This window comes from Callorhinus ursinus, unplaced genomic scaffold, assembly GCF_003265705.2.
Source record: "Callorhinus ursinus isolate GAN/ISIS: 27379988/994484 unplaced genomic scaffold, GSC_fseal_2.0 scaffold45, whole genome shotgun sequence".
Taxonomy (NCBI): Eukaryota; Metazoa; Chordata; class Mammalia; order Carnivora; family Otariidae; genus Callorhinus; species Callorhinus ursinus.
In genome coordinates, this window is record NW_027397107.1 from 534,977 (window position 1) to 557,272 (window position 22,296).

The window sequence follows — 22,296 nt, forward strand, 5'->3', positions numbered from 1 at the left end:
CAGTGTAATCGGCCCCCTGACCCCGACACCTGTCCTGCCAGGTCTCCCTGATCCCCTGCAGCCACCTGGGTTGGACTCAGCCTCAGTTCCGGGTCACAGAGTCCCATGGGGCCAGGCCCCTAGGCCCGGGCCCTGCGGCCTGAGTACAACCCAGGCCTCCTGAGGAGGGACGGAGGAAGGCTGCCGGCGACTTGCGTCCAAGGCTGAGGTTTGGCTGGCCCTCCCGCCCTGTGCTTATCGGAGCTATTTGGGGAAGCGGTTTGCTTCCCACCACCTGGCCATGCTCCCACTGCTGCGGCCAGCCACCAGCTGCCCAGCTCGCTCCAGCAGACGTCCCGGGGCAGGAGGAGGGAAGGGCAGTGGACGGCCGCGGGCCTGGGACATCCCCCTGGGCCCGGCAGAGGGGAGGAGGCAACAGCTCTGAGCTGCACATCTGCGGGCCTGCATCCTGTCTGCATGGTGTGACCTCATGCAAGCTTCTTAACCCTGGGTCGGGGGGGGGCAGTTCCCTCCTCTGTTCATACCCCCCACCTCCGCAAGCGGATGTGGGTCATGCTAAGTCAGCTGCTCACCGTGGTGACCGCACACCCTGGAGTTTCCAGGCTTTCTAAATGTCTTGCCATGCAGCTCCACAAACTATCAAAACATCCTGGGGCTCTAGGGTCTTGGGGTCCGAGTCCCCTCCCCGCGCTGGCCTCCACCCCGAACACCTGACTTGGGACGGCTGGTGGTTCAGCCACCTAACCCCTGACCCAGGCCCCTGCCTGCGGTCCACCCGACCCCCAGAGACCTGGCCTCAGTTCCCAGCAGACACCACAGCTGCCCGAGCCCCCATGGCCCCGAGCCCAGTGTGAGGGGCAGTGAGGAGCCGTAGCTGGCCTGTGTGGAGGCAGGTGCTGTGGAGGCTGCGGCTGGGAGATCTGACGGGCGGGGCCCTGAGGCCGTGGGATTGCAGGAGGCCTGGGCAGCATGGCGTGGCAGCCGCTACTCTGGGCCTGGACCGGGGCTGCTCACAGCCAGCCGCTGTCAAGAAGGCAGGTTGGAGGGGAGTCCCCGAGGCGCTGACGGCCAGTCGGAGGACCGCAGGCTGTCCTCGGAGCAGGGGGCAGCGGCTGAGAGGCACAGAAGCTGCTGGGGCCTCCCTACTGACACGGGGCCCTGGGCTCTCTTCCTGACCTCACAGTGGCTGACCGCGTTGACGCAGTGACCACCTTCCCCCCAGCACCTCGCTTCTGCTCTCCCCACCCCTCCCCAGGCTCTGGAAGGGGAGGCCCAGACAGGGAAACAGCCAAGGCCACCCAGCTGGGAAGGGGGCCCAGGTGTGACTGCAGGGCCAGCTTCCCGTGCTCAGCACCGCCGGGGAGGTGTGCGTGCCTGGGTCCACGGCCACCTCTGGCTCGGGCGCTTCCTCCAGGAGGACACAGCTGGCCGGAAGCAGCCAGCCAGACCCTGGCAGGGAGGCCGTTTCCTGCAGCCTCAATGCACACGCTGCACACCCCTCCTCCAGCCAGCATGGGGGCCGGGGGCTCACCCCGGTGTGGCCTCGCTCGGCGGGTCACGGAGACCCAGGGGGACGATGAGCTTGCTCGAGGTCACAGAGCAACCTGGGGGCACGTCCACTGCCTCCCCCCTTCCTGCGCCAGAGAGGGGTGCCCATGGGCCGCCGTGGGGCTGGGCCTCACAGTCCTCAGTGGCTGATAGTTCGAGGATGCCGTGTCCCGCTGCTCTCCCTGCCCCGACTGCCCGCACGGCGCTGCGGACTCACGTGGCGCCTCAGTGAGCTCACAGTCCTGGGTGCCACACGGCCGGGAGCTCTCTGGCCAGGCCTCGTGGCCGCACTGCTCGTTGTCTCCCTCTGGCAGCCCCGTCTGGGTGTTGACGCACTGGACCAGGCGTCGCTGCACGCCCCCGCCACAGGGGGCTGAGCACTGTTCGGAAGGGGGATTGGTGAGGGTCCACAGGAGCACCCACGAGGGTGGGGAAGCCGCCAGCCCCTGACGCGGGGCCGGGAGGGCCTGCCACGGCCCCTGGGCCACCAAGGGGAGGTGGCGGCAAGTTCCTCCACCAGGACCCGCCTTCCTGAGTCAGGCTTTATCATCGATTAGGATGAGATGTTGTAAAAAGCCCGAACAATAGGTTTAATCTCTGGCACCGGTGTCAGACCGTGGGCGAAGGGTCTACTGCCCTGCTCTGTGTATCCTGCACGCCCATTTTCCGGGTGAGAACACAGGCCAGCAGGCGAGGCCGCCTGCCCAGAGCCGCTCAGCAGCCGGGGCGCAACCGCGGAGCTCCAGCAGGCCCGGCAGGAGGGTGTCCTGCGCCTCGCTCGCCACAGCAGCCTCTGCTTCGCTCCCTAAACACTCAGGTCCTTCCTTCTTGCCCCAGGACTTCCCACTTGCTGTCCCCTGGCACCTCTGCTTCCAACCGCTGAGTCCCGCAGGCCTCAGCCCTGCACCATCAGACCACCTTTCCTGAGCCTCTGCTTCCAACCACTGAGTCCCACAGGCCTCACCCCTGCACCATCAGAACGCCTTTTCAGAGCCTCTGCTTCCAACCACTGAGTCCTGCAGGCCTCACCCCTGCCCCCCCGCAACCCAAGGCCTTCCCCGACATCCCAGCACCCGCCTGTTTCCTTTCATCCCTATCTCCCCAGCAGGCCGGAGCTTGGGCAGGGTGGGGACCCCGTCTGGCCACCCCCCGCATCTGCAGCGACCAGAGAGCCTGGCGCAGGGCACAGACGATTCCCTCTTGAGGGAGCGGAGGGCTGAGCGGGGGGGCCCCGTCCCTCGTCCGCACACTGGCTCACCTGGCTCCAGGGCCCCACCACCCACTGCGTACAGGGGTGCGTGTTGCAGGGCCGCGTGCTGTTGGGTCTCAGCGCCTCCTCACAGAGGCCCGGCTCCGGGCAGGTCACCAGACGGTGCTGCTCACCCCCACCGCAAGCCTCCGAGCACTGGAAGGGTGGGATGGGCAGGGAGAGGAGTCGGGGCGTGGCCAGGGTCTGAGGACACCCCCACCCCGTCCCTGGACCCCCAGGTCTCACCTCCCTCCAGGAAGAGATGTACCAGCTGAGGCAGGGCTGCACCCCGCAGGGACGGCGGGCAGGCGGCATGGCAGGCCCCGGCTGGCAGTGGAAGGGCCGCAGTGGCCGGAGGTCCTGTGTGTCCACACACTGCACGTCCCGCACAGAGGACCCTCCGCCACAGCTGCGGGAGCACTGCAGGCCAGGGGCACGGTGTGAGCAGACCCCCCGCACGCGCAGGGCCCCACGAGGGGGTGGCTGGGCAACAGCGGACGGACCCCCACCCCCACCCCGCCCGGGAGAGCCGGCCAGCCTTGGGCCGCGGGCGTGGGGCCAGGGGCAGCCACCGCAGGCGACAGGTGGACAGGGAGGAACGAGGGACGGCGGGGAGGCAGGTTCAGAGAAAAGGACGCGGCCAGCAGCTAAGGGCCTGTGGCAGGGAGAGGTGAGGACGCAGCGGGACGAGCCCAAGGACGGCAGCGCAGAGCGCCCCCCCAACCTGCACTGGGGCCCAGGCGGCCCGGCTGGCACCCCGAGGCCCCCACGCACCTTACTCCAGTTGCCCGTGTGCCAGGCGGCGCAGGGCCGTAGGTGGCAGTGGCGGGCAGGTTGGGGCCGGCCGGCGGGCGCGCAATCCTCCTCTCGGCCCGAGCTGCAGTGCACGGGCCTCCACACGGCACCCAGCCCGCAGGTGGTGGAGCACTGGGGGCCGGGGCACAGGCGTGAGGGTGGGCATGTCCCCACAACCCCCAGCCCCACGGCCAGGTGCTGCCCATCGAGGGGCGGGGACCGTGCTGCAGCCAGAGCCTCGCCTTCCCCATCGGCAGAATGGGCTCCTCCGCCCCCCTCCCAAGGAGACAGAAGACAAAAACACCTCCGCAAGCATCTGTCCCTGCTCACGGGACACAGGAGGTGGCCCAGCTGTCCTGCCCAGACTCGCTGCTCCCCACAATCACCTATGAAGGGAGTCTGGATCCCTCGCTGAGTCCCTGCCTGTCCCTCCCCACCCCAGAATGAGAGGTCTGAACACAACTTCCCCAGGGACAACGCAGGGGCACCGGTCAGCCTCTGTCCGTCAAGTTCAGACCCTTGCTGGCCCCTGACTGGAAGGGGGGGGCCGCTGATAGTGGGGGGTTGGGGGGAGGCCAGGCAATGAGGGCCTGAGTAGCCCCTGGAAGAGCCAGGCTGAGCCCGGGGGAGCCCGCTAGGCTTGGGGGCCACAGAAGCGGCTTTCCCACCAGCACAGCTGTCCAGGGGAGGGCCCTGCCCAGGAGCACACAAGCCAGAGTAGGAAGGACGTGGCTCCTGGCTGCCCCCCGTTTGTGCCTGCCCCGCCTTCCCGGCAGCCCCCTGTGCTGCTCAGGCATGGGGGCCCCAGAGACTGGCAGATGGGCCCTCGTCCCACCTTACTGCTCAGATGGGAACCTGAGGCTGACAAGGCAGAATGCCCCAGGGGCCCATGGAGGGCAATAGGACTGATTTGGGGTCACGGGCTGCCAGTTCCCAAATCCCAGAATCCCCATGTGTCTGGGAGGCAGGGCCTGTCTCCGAATGAGGACACCCCAGCCCCTTACCTCACTCCAGCTGCCCACCTCCCAGCTGGCATTTCCGGCAGGTGGCAGGTCCTTGGCCAGGCTGGGTTCCAGAGGCTGGGCCTCGGGGACTCTGCTGCTGTTGGCTGAACTGTCCCGAACTGGTGTGGGCAGCGGCGCAGGGCTCGGGGGCACCTCTGAGCCGGGGGCTCCCGGCTGGCCCACAGGTCCTGGGCCCGGGCCCCAAAACATGTGCTCGAGGCCAGGGGGGCCTGTCTGAAGGAAGGTTCCTGGCACGGCCGCAGTCTGTAGGTCCCACGGGGCTGTAGGGGTGGGAGTGCCCAGTTCCGGGGGGCTGTCCCTGCCCGTCACTGGCAGAGCAGCTGGGGGAGGAGAGGGGGAAGGAGCTCCCCCAACTGGGGGCCACAGCTCAGTGTCCACAGGGCCCAGGCCACCTTCCAGAACGGGTTCCCAGGCCACAGTCCCCGCCATCCACGGATCTCCTGCGTCGGGATTGGGGGGGGCGTAGCTGGTGCTGAGGGAGGGCAAAGGGGGCGACGTGGGGCAGGGTCCTTGGGGCAGGCCGGTTGCTCTGCAGTCGAAGGCTCCCTCCTCATCCTTGGAAAGCTCGTTGGCCCCCTGCCAGTGCGGAGGAGGTGGCTGGCTCTGGCTGGCTCCACCTCCCGGGAGCCTGTTTTGGCTCCCAGGGGCAGCAGGTGTCTCCATGCCCCCGACTGAAGGAGGGGGCCAGGGCCAGCTGGGGAGCCCCAAGTCTGGGGCCCCGGCAGGGGCGTCTTCCTCTGGTAAGAAATTGACCAGGGGGTTCCCAGGGGTCTGCTCTGAGGGCGGGGCTGGAGAGAGGACAGCCCGGCTGGGCCAAGGGGCAGGGGACCCGTCTCCCAGTGCCCCCTCCTTTTCGGTGCCAGGAGGCTCTGAGGCTGGCAGGGGGGTGCCTGCGGGGAGCTCAGCAGGACTGCTCAGGGGTGGGGGTGTCCAGCCCCCCGCACCCGGCAGGGCTGGGTCGGGCTCCCCGAAGGGCCCGTGGGACAGGTCCTCGTGGAAGTTAATGAAATTGTAGTCGTAGTAGAAATCGTCAACAAACACAGGCCCCGGCGGGCCCAGCTCAGGGTCCTCCTCGATGGCATTGCCCATGCTGGCCAGCTCAGGTGACGAGGGGGGCAGAGGCTGTGGGGCCAGGCGCGGGGGGATGAAGTCGATCTCATTGAAGAGCTCGCGGCTGGAGGAGCCGCTGCCTGAGCCCTCGGGGTCCAGCGCCCGGGGGCAGGGCGGCAGGGAGCAGGCCGCCTTGCTGGCCGGCCGCTGCGCCTCATCGCAGGGGATGCCGGTGTTGTTGGTGCAGAGGACGCTGCGGTGCCGAGCGGCCTCCCCGCACGTCGCCGAGCACTGCAGAGGAGAGCAGGCTGAGGGGCGCAGACCAGGAGAGGCCGGGGCCGAGCGGGTTCCCTGGCCCTGCCGATGTCAGATGAGAGGCCTCCGCCAGCCGTCTCCCCCGTCCAGCTCCAGACCGTGGCGGTGGCGGCTCACCAGGGCGCCCTAGTCCCTGCGGCTCCGGGAATGCCCCAGCCTCCCCGCACTGTGGTACCTGGCAGTAGGGGCTCTCTGAACACCGTCTCCACCTCCCCATAGCCCAAGACCGATGGCGGAGCGGGGGGCGTGGGGGGCGGGCCCTTCCTGTCCTGACACTCACCTGAGACCAGTTCCCCACGGCCCAGGTGGCCGGACAGGGCACATCGCGGTTGCAAGGGGTTTCGGCGGGGGGCCGGGGGAGGTGGGCGCAGGCGGGGGGCTCCAGGGCACTCTGCTCATCCAGCCCCACGCTGCGGACGCAGAGCACAGCACGGCGGGAGAGGCCCCCAGGCCCACAGGAGCTGGAGCACAGCCGCCACTCCCCTACCCACCACCTGCCGGGCATACAGGCCACGTCAGCGCCGGGCTGGCCAGACGGCTGGGCACTCGGGGCGCAGCAGGGTCAGGGCTAGGCCCAGGGACGGGACGCGGTCCCCTGTGTTCCTGCCAGTCTCACACCTGGGGGAGCCGGGCAAGTCCCAAGCACGTCCGAGCACATGAGCCCTGGGACGTCCCAGGCTGGTGCTGGCTGCCGGGGGGGGGGGGGGGGGGGCGCGGGGCCCAGCCCCGGGGGGGGGCAAGCAGGGCCTGGGGCTTCGGCCTTGGGAAGAGAGGCCCTGCCCTGCTCCATCTGCCCCTCTGTGGGCCCCGGGAGTCAGGAGCCTGGGGGCGCAACGATCAGGGTGGGCTCACCGGGCCGGGCAGGGCTCCTCGCTGCACTTCCTCTGGCGGTCATCCGGCCGGCCCAGGGGGTCACAGTGTCTCTCGTCCACAGGCCCCGCCTGTCGCTCGGTGCAGTGCACGCTCTGCCTCTGCATCCCTGGGGGCCACGGGGTTCAGCCTGGGCCTGGCACCTAGGGTGCCCCCTGCCCAAGCTGCGCTGCACCCCAACACACCCACTCTGCTAGAAGCTCCCAGAGCAAGGCCTCTCTGCCCCCTCCTCGCTGTCCTCCCGGCCTTCACCACTGGCCCTGGAGCAGCAGAATGCAGGCTCGGGGCACGGGGGCCAGCCCCTGGCTTCCCAGCTGGGAGGCCTCGGGCAGCTCACTGGGCCTCTCTGAACCTCAGTGTCTCCGACTATAACAGTGATACCTGCCTCAGAGCCACCAGGGAGTGAGTCCAACATGGGGTCATGCAAATCCAGCCCCAGCCTGAGCGCCAACCCCCCAGCAGCGTCCGTGCTCAAAAGGGGGAGCAGCGGGGAAACTTGTCAGTCCCCCTCCCAGCCCCCCCAGCAGACATCCCTCTCCAGCCCCGGAGCCCAGGCTACCTGTGTCACTGTTCCCCTCCCCCTGCCACCGTCTGCCTCTGGGCCTTTGCACAGCTATGCTCCACACCTTCCCCATGCACCCCCACCCCATCTCCAGCTCTGCCTTCACCCCTGCTTCCCTCACAGCCCAGAAGAGTGGATCTCTTCCACCTGAGCCTCCCACCTCCTATCCACTCTTCCCTCCCCGCTAACAGAATTCGGGTTCTGTGCAGGGTAACCACGGGCCCTGCGGAAAACACCCCCCACTGTAGTGCCCGTGCACCGAGGGAGGTCCGGGACACAGTCCTTCTAGGGAAAAGAGGGCACAAGTCCCCCCGGGGGTCAGCCCCTGGCCCCTTCTTCTTCCTGCCCGGACCACTGGATGCCAGGAGGGGGCCATCTCGACAGGTATGAGGGGGACTCAGTGATGGGAGGAAGGTCCTGGGTCCCTAAGGACCATCCTGCCAGCTTGGATTCTTACTGCTGGGGGCAAACAGCCCCGGGCCGCACCAGCCAGCACAGGCCAGGAGCCGCACCCGCAGCTCAGCGCGCCCCTCACCCATCCACCTGTGGGCCCCCCCTCGTGGAAAGACAAGTCCCGAACCTCTAGTTTGTCCAGATTTGCTTTCACGTTTGTAAATTTAGAGATGCTTATATGGCACAGAATATTTTAACAGCTTTTGAAGATTTCTGCCAAGGTTCAGGGGGCAGGTTTTCATCCTATCATCATACGATCATTTTCGGGGACATTCAGATGTCTGTCCCAGATTCCTGATGCTGAGCTCCCTGGACACTGAGGGGCAGGGTCGGGGCGGGGGGGGCGCCTGATGGAGCCGCATGGAGAGTTAGTGAGGTCCTTATGCGTGTCCTACAGGCCACTGGGCGCAGAGGCTCAGAGTTGGAGCGGGGACAAGCTTGTCGTCCTGGCTCCGTCCTCCCTGAGCGGGAGGCTCCACAGCCTGTCTGCAGCATGAGCCTGAGGAAGCAAGGAGCCCATGCCCCCAGGGGCCTCGGGTCAGGCTCTGGGAGTACGAAGGGGTCAGTTCTCCGGCGAGGAGCCGAAACACAGGTGTGAGTCCAGCTGGTGCCTCTCTGGAGGCAGAATGCCAGCCGCTGAGACACAGTGAGCACTCCCCGTGTGCCAGACACGGTGCTGGCCGCATCCCTGCCCCGTGGACCCATGAGACACGGCTCTCGGCAGCCCCACTCTAGACCTGGGGCCATGGGAGTCCGGAGGGGCAGCACTCCAAGCTCATGGTGGCTCCCCAATCAGCAGTGAGCTGCAGGTGGATGATGGGCACCGCTGCCCAGAGATACAGGCCCTGGTGGGCAGCAGCTGTGCCCGCCCCTGTCCTCACCTGTGCCACAGGTGACCGTGCACTTGGTCCAGGGCCCATAGCTCCAGGAGAACTCGGGCGGCTCAACCTGGCCGTGGCCGTCCACCTCCCTGTGGATGGTGTACTCGTAGCGCACCCCAGGGTTGCTCTCCTGGAACAGCAGCTGGGGGGGGGGGGGCAGGCGGATGGAGGCCCTGTGAGCACAAGGTGTCCCCTCCACCCACCCGTGCAGCCATCCCCCAAGGAGCCGACCCAGCTCCCTCCAGGACCTGGGGCTGCACTGTGGCAGAGGCCCCAGGGCTGTGTCCTGCCGTGGGACGGGGGCCCTCTGGATCCCTCAGGTCCTGCCCCTGCCCCCCAGCTGGAGCCCCGGGAAGCGGGCACCTGGATCCAGACAGGCTCATCGGTGGGACCGGGGGATGTGAGGTTCTCCCAGTTGCCGGTGCGCGCGTACGTGAAGGTGGTGCCCGCCACCTGGTAGTCCCCGTTCCACTGGATGGTCCAGCCCCCATTCAGGAAGTACTTCTCGGGGTCCTCACTGCGCAAGGCCAGGAAGTTGGCAGCCTCAGCCACCTCCTCGATGCGGATCTCGCGGGCGCCGGCCGGGATCAACCCCACGTCCACGTAGCCTGTGGGCCGGGGTCGGGCAGAGGGTAAGGGGGTTGGCCGTGCCCTTCTACCCCGGGCGGCTGATGGCAGATTCCACCATGAGGTCAAGATTCTGGGCTCCCCAAAAGGCAGAGGCTTCCCCCGTCCTAGGTCACCTAAACCTCAGAAGGGCTCCTCAAATCCTGCCACCACGACCCACGCCTCTTTACCCCTCTCCTGGAGACCCGGGCTGGTGTCCATGTCACCAGCCTGGTCCCTTCCCCCGGGGATGCGGACCTCGTGGCCAGCCTCTCTGTCCTTTCAGGGACTACACGCACTTCACCCTAGGATGCAGGTACTGCTGTCACCCTGACAGATGGGGAGACTGAGGCCCAGGGAGATGAAGTCACTTGCCCAGCTGGGCTCTGGGGGCTGAGCGTCCTGGCAGCCCCACCTCACGGTGCCTGGACAGAGACGCACCTCTACCTCTTCCCACCCAGCGCAACGCCTCTCCCACCTCTCCTGAGTCTTTCGTGATTCAGCTAACCGGCCACCGGACTTCCCCAGGTCAGGACCTCCTTCCGCAGGGCTCTCAGCCCCCCGTCAGACTGTGAGCTCCTCACCTAGCCCACAGTCGGCACTCAAGCAATGTACGCAAAACAGACCCGCAGGTGTGGGAGTGGACCTGGAGGTCTCTGAAGCCTCCCAAGAAGGGAGTAGCCAACTGCCAGGGCTGGGGTCACCCATAATTACCCCTGATCGGCCAACCCAAGGTCCCCAGGCAGGAGGACGCTCCCTGCAGACGTCTCCGCATCTGGGCCTATGTGCCCCGACACTTGCCAGGACCAGGCTGGGCAGCCTGGGCGGGACCCCCGGGGGCCAAGGACGGGACACCAAGTTAAGAGCACCCCCCGCCAGGGGCCGCTGCCCGTACCCAGGCCCTCAGACTCCTCGAAGGTCCCGCTCACGGTGTGGCAAGTAGAGCCGTTGCCATGGCATACGCCACAGCGATCCTCGACGGCCCCAGAGTCGATCTCGAAGTCACAGCCCACGTTCTGGAACACACAGGAGGCAGGCCCCAGCTGCCGGGGTCTGCCAGGCAGGGAGGGGAGGGCTCCGGGCGGGCCGCGGGCCTTTGCTGCAGGCCTGCCCCCCAGGCATGCCCTCTGACCTCAGGCAGCCCCTCTGCCTCTCCAAGTGTGCTTCCCCAGTGTGAATCGGGGCAGCCCGTCTGGCCGTAAAGCCACGCTAAAGGAAGTGTGAGGCACGAGAGGGCAAGTTTTGTGAAGAGGGACAGCAAGCAGGGGCATGGGCATGGCAGGGGCGCCCACCACCAGGGTGGACAGGAGTCTCCCAGAAAAGGGATCCTCCCTGCTGCTCCCCGACACCCCAGGGATGCAAGCGGGGGAGAGTGGCTGGGGACACGAGCCGGGAGGAGACACCGCCACTGGTGCTAGAAATAAGAGTATGTGTTGCCAGCAAACACACACGCACCCGGCCAGAGCCAGAGCCCCGTGGGGCCCCGCAGTGACCTCGCTGAACCCCGCAACACGGATGCAGGCCCGGCCCACCTTTCCAGGACAGAGGGAACAGCGGCCTGGGGTCCTGGATGCAGCAGGACGCTGAGCCACACCTGGGCCCCGGATTCCTGGCGGGGGCTGTGCAGTTGCAGGCCGTGGCTCAGGGGCTTGGACAGTGGGCAAGGAGGGGGTGAGAAGGTCCGTGGGGCAGCGGCTGGGGTGTGAGGCCCGCCCATGAGGGGCTCCAGCGCCAGGAGGGGTGGGGGTCTCTGCTGACGGGACAGCAGAGCTAGGAAGCCCGGGCTACAGCCTGGGGAGGGGTGGGGCCCGGAGGGGAACCGGGAGGGGCCCAGGGGCGGCCCGGCTCAGGCACACCTTGCAGATGCCGTTGATGCAGAGGTCGTGGCCGGGCTGGCCCTGGTAGCAGGGGGTGCCATCGATCACGGCGTCCCGCAGCTTCTCAGCGAAGTACTCATTGGAGGGCCGGCAGTGCAGCTCACAGGGGTTCACTGGGGGCCCAAGCGGGGGAGCCGTGAGGGACAAGCAGGGTGGCAGTCAGGGAGGCCCCCGGGCCGCTGGCTCTGCGCGAGGCTGCATGCTGGGGAGCAGGGGGCCCCGGCCCAGGGTGGGTAACCTTGAGCTCCAGGCCCTGCCCCGGGGGCTGCCGAGGCCCGAGAACAACAGGACTCACCGTCGTTGACCACGGGCACCCACGTGTGCAGCTGGCCCTTGTAGAGCATGGCGTCAAAGTGGCTGCACTGGACGTGGCGGAAGGAGGGGCGGCCGGGGGGGCAGGCCTGCAGGTTGCACAGGCGGAAACGCCTCCGCTCGCCCACACAGTACTTGCCCTTGTACTTGGGCCTGTAGGGAGAGCCGGGTGGGGCTGAGTGAGTACACGGTGAGTGCCGACTGTGTACCTGGGTCCAGGAGCAGACCCTCGGACCAGAGACTCCAACGCCCACCCGCCCTCTGGCTCTGGCGCAGACCCTCTCCCTGTGTGTGAGGACCTACGGGTGGTGGTGGCCGCAGGAAGCGGGCTCTGCCCTCACCCTGCAGTGCAGCCCTGTCTGGGCTCCAGTCTGCTCACCTGTAAAACGGGGATGGGGCTGCCCCTGCAGAGTGCTGTTGGGAGTCTGTGATGAGCCCCGCGGGGATGGGGCTGGCACTGCCCAAGGGGCAGCCCTGTCTCCGGCCCAGGAGACCCAGGGTCTCAAGGACCCCACATGTCTGCAGGCTCGTTCCTGGTGGCAGCCCCCCAGCCCGGCCTGGCTGAGAGGTGCACCCGCAAGCACAGCACCTAAACCCCACCCTCACATGGGCCAGGGTGCCAGCAAAACCCAGCCCAGGCCACAGACTGCCGAACACAGGCCCTAGACGGCGCGGGCTCTGAGTCCTGCACCTGCCAAGGCAGCCTCACGAAGAGGGCTCATCCGAAGGCGCCAGGGACCCCTCGGTCTGCACTACCGCTGGCTCAGCATCTCCTGAACCTTCAGATCACCCTTTTTAGGTGGGGAAACTGAGGCCCAGATTTGAAGTCACTTGCCCCAGGCCACACAGCTGTCCCCTCTCGTCTCAGACCCACAGGTGCATCCAATGCCAATAAGTGAGTCCTTACTAAATCCTTTCCATTGACTAGTTGCGGGTTTTCATGCTTTAGCTCTGCTGGGGGGATCCCTGCAGTCACCCCAGAGTACGGTTTCTCTGGAAACTGAGACCTGGAGGAGGGGTGGAGAGGGAATTTGAACCCTGATCCACCTAAGGTCCAGGGTCTAAGCTCCTGCCTCCCTCCAGCCAGTTCCTGAGCTGCTGGGCCTTGCTGTTCCCCTCTCTGCAGTGGGGCCAGCCCCGGGGACTCTGCCTGCCTCCTGGATGCCCCTCCAAGTGACCCAAGGCGGCCCTGGATACTCTGGGGCATGGTCTCTATGGGGACACTGGACAGAGCCAGACGTTCCACAGTGGTGCCCAATCCCACCCATCCCTGGTGCCCCCAGACCCACACTCACACGGGCTGTGTGCACTGCCGCTCAGCGCTCCGCACACCCCCGCCACAGCTCCGCGAACAGACAGACCAGGCGCTCCAGCCGGACCAGCCGCCGTCCACAGCCTCAGGCCGGAAGCCGACAGGAACGCACTCCCCATTCAGACACCACTAAGACAGATGGGGGTGGAAATGCCACCCAGTCCCACCAGTCATCCCTGCCCCTGTGGCACCGAGGAGTCAGGAGGCCCCCTCCTAGCCACCCAAGACCCAGGCCCCCCGGGGAGCAGAGCAGGGAATAAACAGAGCCCCGCTGCTGACTTTCCGCGGACAGGCCGGCTGCACCACGTCCGCCCTACAGATGGCGCGGAGGGCCGCTTGAGTCGGTCCGAACCAGGCAGCTCCAGAGCGCGGGCACGACAGGGGCCGGGCCTCTCCCCACCACCCACCCACCTATGCAGCAGGGGCTGCAGCGCCCCTACCTTGCTCTCCCCACACCTGGTACCATCCACAGCTGCGTCCAGCTTGGAGTGACAGGTGGTCCCCACGGAGCACCAAAGAGTGTGGCACACATTCTGCAAGGAGGATACGGGCCATGCTCTCACCCCCCCACCCCCCGGGGCCTCTGGGGGGTGGGGGTGGGGTGGGGTTGCAGATGGGACTCCCAACGGGCCCCTCCCATCTTCCCCCAACCATGTGGTGGGGGGGTGCCCAGCCCTGGCGCCTGCGGCTCAGAGCGTGCCCAGTCTCACCCACACCTCAGCCCCGCCCACTCTTACAAGCCCTGCCCACGTCTCCCAGCCCCGTCCACTCACACCGGCTCCACCCACACCTCTCCCAGCCCTGCCCACTCCTACAAGCCCTGCCCACGTGTCTCCCAGCCCCGCCCACTAGGGCCGGCTCCACCCACACCCCTCCCAGCCCCGCCCACTCTCAGACCAGCTCCACCCACACTTCTCCCAGCCCCGCCCACTTACCTAGAAAGGCACCCCCCCCCCCCACAAGCCTGGGGACTCGGTAACAGGGCGATGGATGGCCTTCCCTTCAGGCGCTCTCCCCCAGCTCCATGCAGTGTAGGTTTTGTCTGGCCTTTTATAACCTGGCCCTGGGAGATGAGGGGCTCGCCCAGAGCCACAGTCGGCAAAGGGTCCACCCGGAAACCGGACCTGGGTCTCTGGCCGCCCAGGCCACAGCGGATGCCACAGGCCATGGTGGCTCCCAGGCACCACGTATGGGATGAGCCCAGGCCAGAGGGCACTGCAGGCTGGGGAGGCGGCCCCCCGCCCCGCGCGCACCCCAAACTCACGTCCATGTCGTCACAGAAAGCAGAGTAGGCCCCATACTGGAGGCGGCACTGGTGGCCCACGTCGTAGAGGACCCCGGGCGGCACGGAGGGGAAGTCGATGACGTCCTTGCTGGGAGAGTCATCCAAGCACAGGCCCCACCCTCGGCTGCAGAGACCACACAGGACAGGTCAAGGGGGGCAGCCTGAGAGACCCACCGGGGCGGCCTCGGAGGGGAGGGGAGGGCACAGAGCCCAAAACCGTAGGAAGACCGCAGCCCACCCTCCCATCCCCCACCTAGCATTTGGGGCGCTCCCGCTTGCCCCCTTCACCTCCAGGCACTCTGGCCAGCCAAACAACACCCCTCCCCAGGGTCACACATCTGCACAAGCCGCTCCCTCCACCCGCAATGCTGTGCACACTCTACCGCAAAAACTGTCCCAGAGAGGGAAGGCTCCCCTACAGCCCAGCCGGCCCCTGGCCTTGCCCTGAGCTCCCGCAGCCTCCACCCCTGCTTGGGGCCGGCACCACCTCACTCAGGGATCTGGAGAGCATCACCTCACAGCCAAGACAGCAGCCAGCCTCTGTGGGCCCCACCCTGGGCTGAGATCTAGGGTCTCTGTGGGGGACAACAGCCCAGGAGGGCCAGAGACAGCCCTGCCTGCCCTCCCTAGACTGACCTGACAGTGCAGGGAGCACGGACGCAGACGGGCCCGGCAGAGGGCATTCCAGGCCCCGCTCGGGCCCACCACTGCCCGCATGTCTCTCCACTGGCTCCTCGTGCACAGCTATTGCCTCTGGGGGCCCGTGTCCATCCCACTGCCCTGGCCAGGTCCCACATGTTGACCAAGCAGCCCAGGGCTCACTGCTGTCCTGTAGGAGTCAGAGAAGTGTCCGGGGACCTTCCTCAGGGCAGCAGGAACTGGAGAGAGCTGAGGCTGGGGGCGATGGGTAGTTGGCCCAGGCAGCAAGGACACCCCAGCCAGGCAGGGTAGGGGGAGGCAGAAACCCTCTGGTTTTCCAGTCTGGGGTGCTTGAGGGTGGCTGGTAGCAGGTGGGGGGGCCAGATGAGTAGAGGGTCCTGATAGGGTCAGAAGGGCAGAGGCGACGGGTTCTGGGGTCTGACAGGGAGGCGTAGAGGAGACACCACAGGATGGGGACAGGCCAGAAGAAAATGGGAGCAGGCCAGCACATGGGCCAGTGGGGGGGGGTCAGCCTCTGGGATCCTGGAGTTCCAATTTCAGAGAGGAGCTGTGGGGCCCAGGGCAGCGTGGGTATCTGTGGGGCTTCCTGAGGCCTCCAGCACCACCCAGAGCTCAGGGAACACAGCCTCTGAGACTAGACTCCTGCCGAGGGCCCTGGGGACCCCTCCCCCCAAATCACCTGGACCGCCTATGCTAGTGGAAACCAGACCCTCTAAAATGTGTGTTGGCGAATAAGCAGCTATGGGACCCAGCCCTCTGCCCCCGAGTGATCATAGGCCAGGTCCTCAGTTGCTCCTCAAACACCCGTCCCCTCTCCGTACACACGCAGGGCCCAAGGCAGAGCGTCACTCGCCCTGGGTCACACCCAGGCACTAGAGGTCAGGATCTGATGCCAGGCCCAAGCAGCCCGTGGCCACGCATACCCACTTGCTGGGCGGCCCCGGTGCAGGACTCCTCCCCTCCACCCATAAGCCTGACTTCAAATACTTCACCCCAGCGTAAGTTCAAAACCATGGCAGCTGAGCCCTGGCAGAGAGAAAGGCGCGTTCTGACCGCTGGCCTGGGCCGTGGGGCAAAGTGTTAGCTGGGGTGGAGCGTGGGGGGCCGGGTCAGCCTGGCCCTGGGGCTCCTTCTTTCCTGCAATTCAAGACATGGGCTAGAAGGGCTCGCCCACCCTCGGACTCAGACCAGGCTGGGGGCCCCTCCAGCTCCGGGTCTGACAGGCCTCCGTGCCACCCCAGCAGCCCCAGGGCCACTTCTGGCCTTTGTCAGCTGGCTGGAACTTGCCATGTGTCATGTCCTGTGGGCCGGGCAGCTGGAGGGACACCAGCCTATCTGATCCATCCTATATGTGTGTGAGAGGTCGGAGGCACTGGGGGACCCGCGCAGGACCCGCCACCAGAATCAGGGCCATATCCAGGCCCAAGTGCTGATGGGGAGTCAGCACCCCACGTTCTACTCTCTGCCAGGTGGCCTTGGGCCCTCCCTCCCGCTCCCTCCCGCTCCCTGGGGGACCTTGTCACCAGAGGCTGAGGCTGCCCGAGGGATCCCAAGCTGTGCAGGCGTCCCAAGCAGCATCTCCTTGGGAAAGTCACACGGGCAGCCACAGGCAGCCCTTCCTTCCTCCGGCCCGGCTCTCCGCCAGGCTCCTCACACTGCTGACCCCCACCCAGAGCTCTCTGCAGGGGCCCAGGAGCCTCTGGTCCCGTAGGGAAAGCCAGGTGGCCTGTGCATGCCTCTGAGCTTCCCGCAAGCCCAGGGAACACCTGACCCCACTGGGCACTGTCTCTGCGTCCTGCTCATTCTGTCTCAACCCTGTTTGGGTGGAGCCCGTCCTACCCCCAGCAGGGAGATGGAGGGTGAGGGGCTGTAGGACAGACTGGCACCCCGCCTCCCACCTGAGGCCCCCCTCTCCTTCCCCCCTTCCTTGGGCCCCGAGCACCCCCTGCTGCAGGCCCCCCTCTGGCCTTTGCCCTCCCGCACCCCCTCCCGGTGCCCCCCTCCCCCCCCCCCCAAGCCCCTGGCAGGCTCAGGCTCTGGACTGATCTTCCCGCCCTCGCCCCAGGCCCCGAGCCAAGGCCCTCCTGCATTCCAGCGGCTGAAAGAGCACAGAGACTGTGTGTGTGACTGTGTGTGTGACTGTGTGTGTGTGTGTGTGTGTGTGTGTGTGTGTGTGTGTGTGTGTGTGTGTCTCTCTCTCTCTCTCGGTCTGTCCCGGAGGCAGGGTGCTGGGTGGCTCCCTGGGTGAGGACAGCTGGGAACAGGCCCTGGGGGTGTTGTGGGGGTGGCTCATCTTCCCCCCCATTCCCTTCTTCTCTGACCCCATCTGGGGTAGGAGACACGCCCTTGGGATTTTTCCAGGCCTGCTCTACTTGCCCAGGCTACTGCGCTGGTTCAGATCCATCTCATCTGCCGCTTAGAAGTCGTGATAACAGGCACTCAGCACTGAATGCGAACCACGTGGTCGGCGATAGGCTGAACACTCACAGCCACCCGCGAGGCAGGCCCATCAGGAGCCCCCTGGAACGTGTCTGCCAACACGGGCAAAAGCCGGGGCCAGAGTCCAGGCCCTAACCATCACCCACAACTCCTCTCTGCCTCCGCCCTCCGCCCCCCAGCCGTCCCTCCACCATCAGAGGCCAGAGTCCCAGCTCACACCCGCAGGGGACATGCTCTTGTCCCCACTTAAACCCACAGTGAGGGGCTTCTAGAAAAACATGGCAGACTGAGCTCCACACCCTCCCAGAACCCCACTAGGATGACAGCAGAAGAATAAACAAGGACACAGGGAAAGGGGGACATGATGAGGACAGATGACAAACGTCAGCACAATTCCAGAAGCTGGAAAGCAGATGGTCAATTAGTAGCTGGGCTGGTGGGGCAGTAAGAGCTAAAAGCCAAGTCCTACAGGGAGAAACCACCCAGAAGCAGAACCCTAGAAAGGCTCAGGCTTAGGGCCCAGGAAGCCATGCAGGCCAGGACGCCAGGAGAACAGGAGACATCAGACCCCACCTCTGCTCCCCAACCCTGTGTGGCCAGGTGATGGCCACCTCCCTGCCTATGGAGAGCCAGGGGTCACTCTCCGAAGAGGGTGAACCAGGGGACCTGGCCCAGGGACACCTACGGAGGGACCTACAGAGAAGGGGACAAATGTAAGTCTACACATGGAAGGGTGGGAAGCCCCCAAGCCCCTTCCCCACCTGTGTGCCAGAATGTCACAGCCAGACTTCCCTCCCAGGGCAAGATGAGAGTATCTCCGGGGAAACAGAACCACTCCAGAAAGGACCCTAGGTGCTGGTATCTGAAGATAGTGTGTCCAAAGACACAGCCCGGTCCCGGCCAGTCCCTCGGCACAGACTCCAAAAAACCTGCCTGACCCACAGGCCTCCCAACTGGTATCCCGGTGCTGCCTCCTGCGCGTGACAGGAAGCCGAACTGGTTTAAAACCTTTAACATGAGATATTTTTTAAAATTAAGGAAAGGGGGCACCTGGGTGGCTCCGTCAGTTAAGCATCTGCCTTCGGCTCAGGTCATAATCCCAGGGTCCTGGGATCGAGCCACAAATCAGGGCTCCCCACTCAGTGGGGAGTCTGCTCCTCCCTCTCTCTCTGCCCCTCTCCCCCACTTGTGCTCTCTCTCTGTCTCTCTCTTAAATAAAAATCTTTAAAAAATAATAATCCTCAAAAAACCTCTTGAACAGGTCCCTGGTTGGCTCAGTCGGTTAAGCATCTTGCCTCCAGCTTGGGTCATGATCCCGGGGGCCTGGAATGGAACCCCACATCGGGCTCCCTGCTCAGCGGGGAGCCTGCTTCTCCCTCTGCCTCTGCCCCCTCTCATGCTCTATCTCATTCTCTCTAATAAATAAATAAAATCTTTAAAAAAAAAATCATTCACCATAATCAAGTGGGGTTTACTCCTGGGTTACAAGGTTCACAAAATCAATGCAATATATCATATGAATAAGAGAAAAGATAAAAACCATATGATCCTTTCAAAAGATACAGAAAAACCATTTGACAAAGCACAACATCCATTCATGGTAAAAACCCTCAACAAAGGGTTGATTCAGATTAGACAGAAGATGCCTCAACATAGGGCGCCTGGGTGGCTCAGTTGGTTAAGCGACTGCCTTCGGCTCAGGTCATGATCCTGGAGTCCCGGGATCGAGTCCCGCATCGGGCTCCCTGCTCGGCAGGGAGTCTGCTTCTCCCTCTGACCCTCTTCCCTCTCGTGCTCTCTGTCTCTCATTCTCTCTCTCTCTCAAATAAATAAAATCTTTAAAAAAAAAAAAAGATGCCTCAACATAATACCACATATGAAAAATCCACAGGCAACATCATACTCAATGAAAAAACACTGAGAACTTTTCCTCTAAGATCAGGAAGAAGACAAAAATGTCCATTTTTTTAAAGATTTTATTGTATTTATTTATTTGAGAGAAAGAGACAGAGTGAGCACAAGAGGGGGTGTGGTCAGAGGGAGAAGCAGACTCCATGCCAAGTAGGGAGCCCAATGCGGGACTCGATCCCAGGACTCCGGGATCATGACCTGAGCCGAAGGCAGTCACTTAACCAACTGAGCCACCCAGGCGCCCAAAAATGTCCATTCTTGACACTTTTACAAAACACAGTACTGAAAGTCTTAGCCACAGCAATCAGACAAGAAAAATAAATAAATAAAAGGCATCCATATAGGCAAGGAAGAAGTAAAACTTTCATTATTTGCAGACGATGTGATACTACATATAGAAAACCCTCAAGACTCCACCAAAAAACTAAATCTCAGGATATAAACCCAACATACAGAAATCCATTGCATCTCTATACACTAATAGTGAAGCAGCAAAAGAGAAACTAAGAAAACAATCCCATTTACAGTCGTACCAAAAATAATAAAGTACCTAGGAATAAACTTAACCAAAGAGGAAAAAGATCTGCACTCTGAAAACTATAAAATACTGATGAAGAAAACTGAAGATGACACAAAGAAATGGAAAAACACTCCATACTCATGGATTAGAAGAACAAAAATTACTGAAATGTCCATACTACCTAAAGCAATCTACAGATTTAATGCAATCCCGATCAAAACACCAACAGGATTTTTCACAGAGTTAGAAAAAACAATCTGCATGGAACCACAAAAGTCCCCAAACAGCCAAAGCAAGCTTGAAAAAGAAAAGCAAAGCTGGAGGCATCACAATTCTAGACTTCAAGGTATACTACAAAGCTGTAGGAATCAAAACACTATGTTTCCAGCACAAAAACAGACACATAGATCAATGGAACAGGACAAAAAGCCCAGAAACAAACCCACAATTATATGGCCAATTAATCTTTGACAAAGGAGGTAAGAATATGCAATGGAAAAAAGACAGTATCTTTAATAAATGGTGCTGGGAAAATGGGACAGCCACATGCAGAAGATTGAAACTGGACCACTTTCTTACACCACACACAAAAATAGACTGAAAATGGATTAAGGACCTAAACATGAGACATGAAACCATAAAAATCCTAGAAGAGAACATAGGCAGTAATTTCTCTGACATCGGCCCTAGCAACTTTTTTCTAGATATGTCTCCTGAGGTAAGGGAAACAAAAGCAAAAATAATAAACTATTGGGACTACATCAAAATATAAAGTTTCTGCACCATGAAGGAAATAATCAACAAAACTAAAAGGCAACCTATGGAATGGGAGAAGATATTTACAAACAACACATCCAATTAAGGGTTAGTATCCAAGATACATAAAGAACTGATACAACCCAACACCCAAAACAAATAATCCAATTAAAAATGAGCAGAAGACAGGAACAAACATTTCTTCAAACAAGACATCAAGATGGCCAACGGACACATGAAAAGATGCTCAACAACACTCATCATCAGGGAAATGCAATTCCCAACTACAATGAGAGATCATCTCATACCTGTCATAATGGCTAAAATTAACAAGTTAGGAAACAATGGACGTTGGCAAGGATGTGGAGAAAGGGGAACCCTATTGCACCGTTGATGGGAATGCAAACTGGTGCAGCCACTCTGGAAAATAGTATGGAGGTTCCTTAAAAAGTTAAATATAGAGCTACCCTATGATCCAGCAAATGCACTAGTAGGTATTTAGCCAAAACATACAAAAATACTAATTTGAAGGAGTACATGCACCCCTATGTTTATTGCATTATCCACAATGGCCAAGATATGGAAGCAGCCCGTCAATAGATGAATGAATAAAGATGTGGTGTATATACAATGGAATATTACTCATACATCAAAAAGAATGAAATCTTGCCATTTGCAATGACATCGATGGGATTAGAGGGTATTATGCTCAACAAAATAAGTCAGTCAGAGAAAGACAAATACCGTACAACTTCACTCATATGTGGAATTTAAGAAACAAAACAGATGAACAAAGAGGGGGAAAAAAGAGAGAGAGGCAAACCAGACACCCGTGACCCTGCTGGTCACCAGAGGGGGGAGGGGGGACGGGGGAGACAGGCGATGAACACCAGGTGGTGTATGGAACTGTCGAATCACTGAACTGTACACCTGAAATTAATATTACACTGCATGTCAACTATACTGGAATTAAAAGTAAAACAAAAAAAGAAAAGCGTCCACCAACTATCCTCCAAAATAAAAACAGATCAAGGCACATGATCGCAAAATTTCCAATCACCAAAAGAGAGAGAAAAAGAGGAAGAAAAGCTTCCAGACGTTTTAGGAGGCCAGAGACAGAGGCCTGGGAATGAGACTAGAATGGGACTTCTCAGCGGCAATGTTAGGAGAGCTAGAGGACAATGGGAAAAAGCCTTTGAAACGCTGAGGGAGAGTGACTTCCAGCTTGAAGTTGATTATCAAATCCAACTACCAATCAGGTGTGAGGGTAGAATAAAGCCGCTTTTGAACAAGCAAACCCCTCCCCTCCACACACCTTTTCTCAGCAAGCTACTTGAGGATGTGCTCCACCAAAACAAAGAGGCACCCCCTCTAACATCGGTAGCGGGATGACCCCACAGGCCAGTGTTAGGAGAGGCCTAGAAAGCCCCCAGTCTACACTGGGACAGGAGACAGGAGGGGGTGTGGGGCAGCCCCCAGACCCTTCTCCCTTCAGGCTTTGCTTACTGGCTAGCAAGCCGAAGGTGGGGAGCGTTGGCAGAATGCACACATGTGAAGAAGGGAAATAAATCCCAGCAAGTTACTCTTGTGCAGGTTTCCATTATTCTGGTAAATAGCTATGAGATGCGCATTGTGGCATTAGAGTGACTCACATAGGAGTTCAGTGCTCTTACACTTGCATTTATAGGGGCGCTGTGCAAGATAAAGGCCAACGGTAACATGTGTGCTAATAATTTAAACTTTTCTTTGCTTAGAACATTAGATAGCAAATCAAAAACACTCTAACAATCTTGCCATTTGCAACGACGTGGATGGAACTGGAGGGTGTTATGCTGAGTGAAATAAGTCAATCAGAGAAAGACATGTATCA

The 22,296-nt window shown here is 61.9% G+C and overlaps 1 protein-coding gene across 1 annotated transcript in view; it reads right to left on the reverse strand.

Annotated features, from left to right (window-relative positions):
• Positions 1-22,296, reverse strand: part of ADAMTS7 (ADAM metallopeptidase with thrombospondin type 1 motif 7) — a 43,269-nt gene that overhangs the window by 763 nt on the left and 20,210 nt on the right. Inside the window, exons 9-23 of the mRNA XM_073882135.1 lie at positions 14,120-14,264; positions 13,296-13,388; positions 12,839-12,984; positions 11,527-11,696; positions 11,211-11,344; positions 10,250-10,370; positions 9,112-9,356; positions 8,749-8,890; positions 6,835-6,961; positions 6,263-6,476; positions 4,597-5,958; positions 3,572-3,724; positions 3,044-3,217; positions 2,807-2,953; positions 1,766-1,928 (exon numbers count right to left, since the gene is read on the reverse strand). Coding sequence (XP_073738236.1) covers positions 1,766-1,928; positions 2,807-2,953; positions 3,044-3,217; positions 3,572-3,724; positions 4,597-5,958; positions 6,263-6,476; positions 6,835-6,961; positions 8,749-8,890; positions 9,112-9,356; positions 10,250-10,370; positions 11,211-11,344; positions 11,527-11,696; positions 12,839-12,984; positions 13,296-13,388; positions 14,120-14,264 — 3,536 coding nt within the window. The remainder of the gene's footprint in view (positions 1-1,765; positions 1,929-2,806; positions 2,954-3,043; positions 3,218-3,571; positions 3,725-4,596; positions 5,959-6,262; positions 6,477-6,834; positions 6,962-8,748; positions 8,891-9,111; positions 9,357-10,249; positions 10,371-11,210; positions 11,345-11,526; positions 11,697-12,838; positions 12,985-13,295; positions 13,389-14,119; positions 14,265-22,296) is intronic.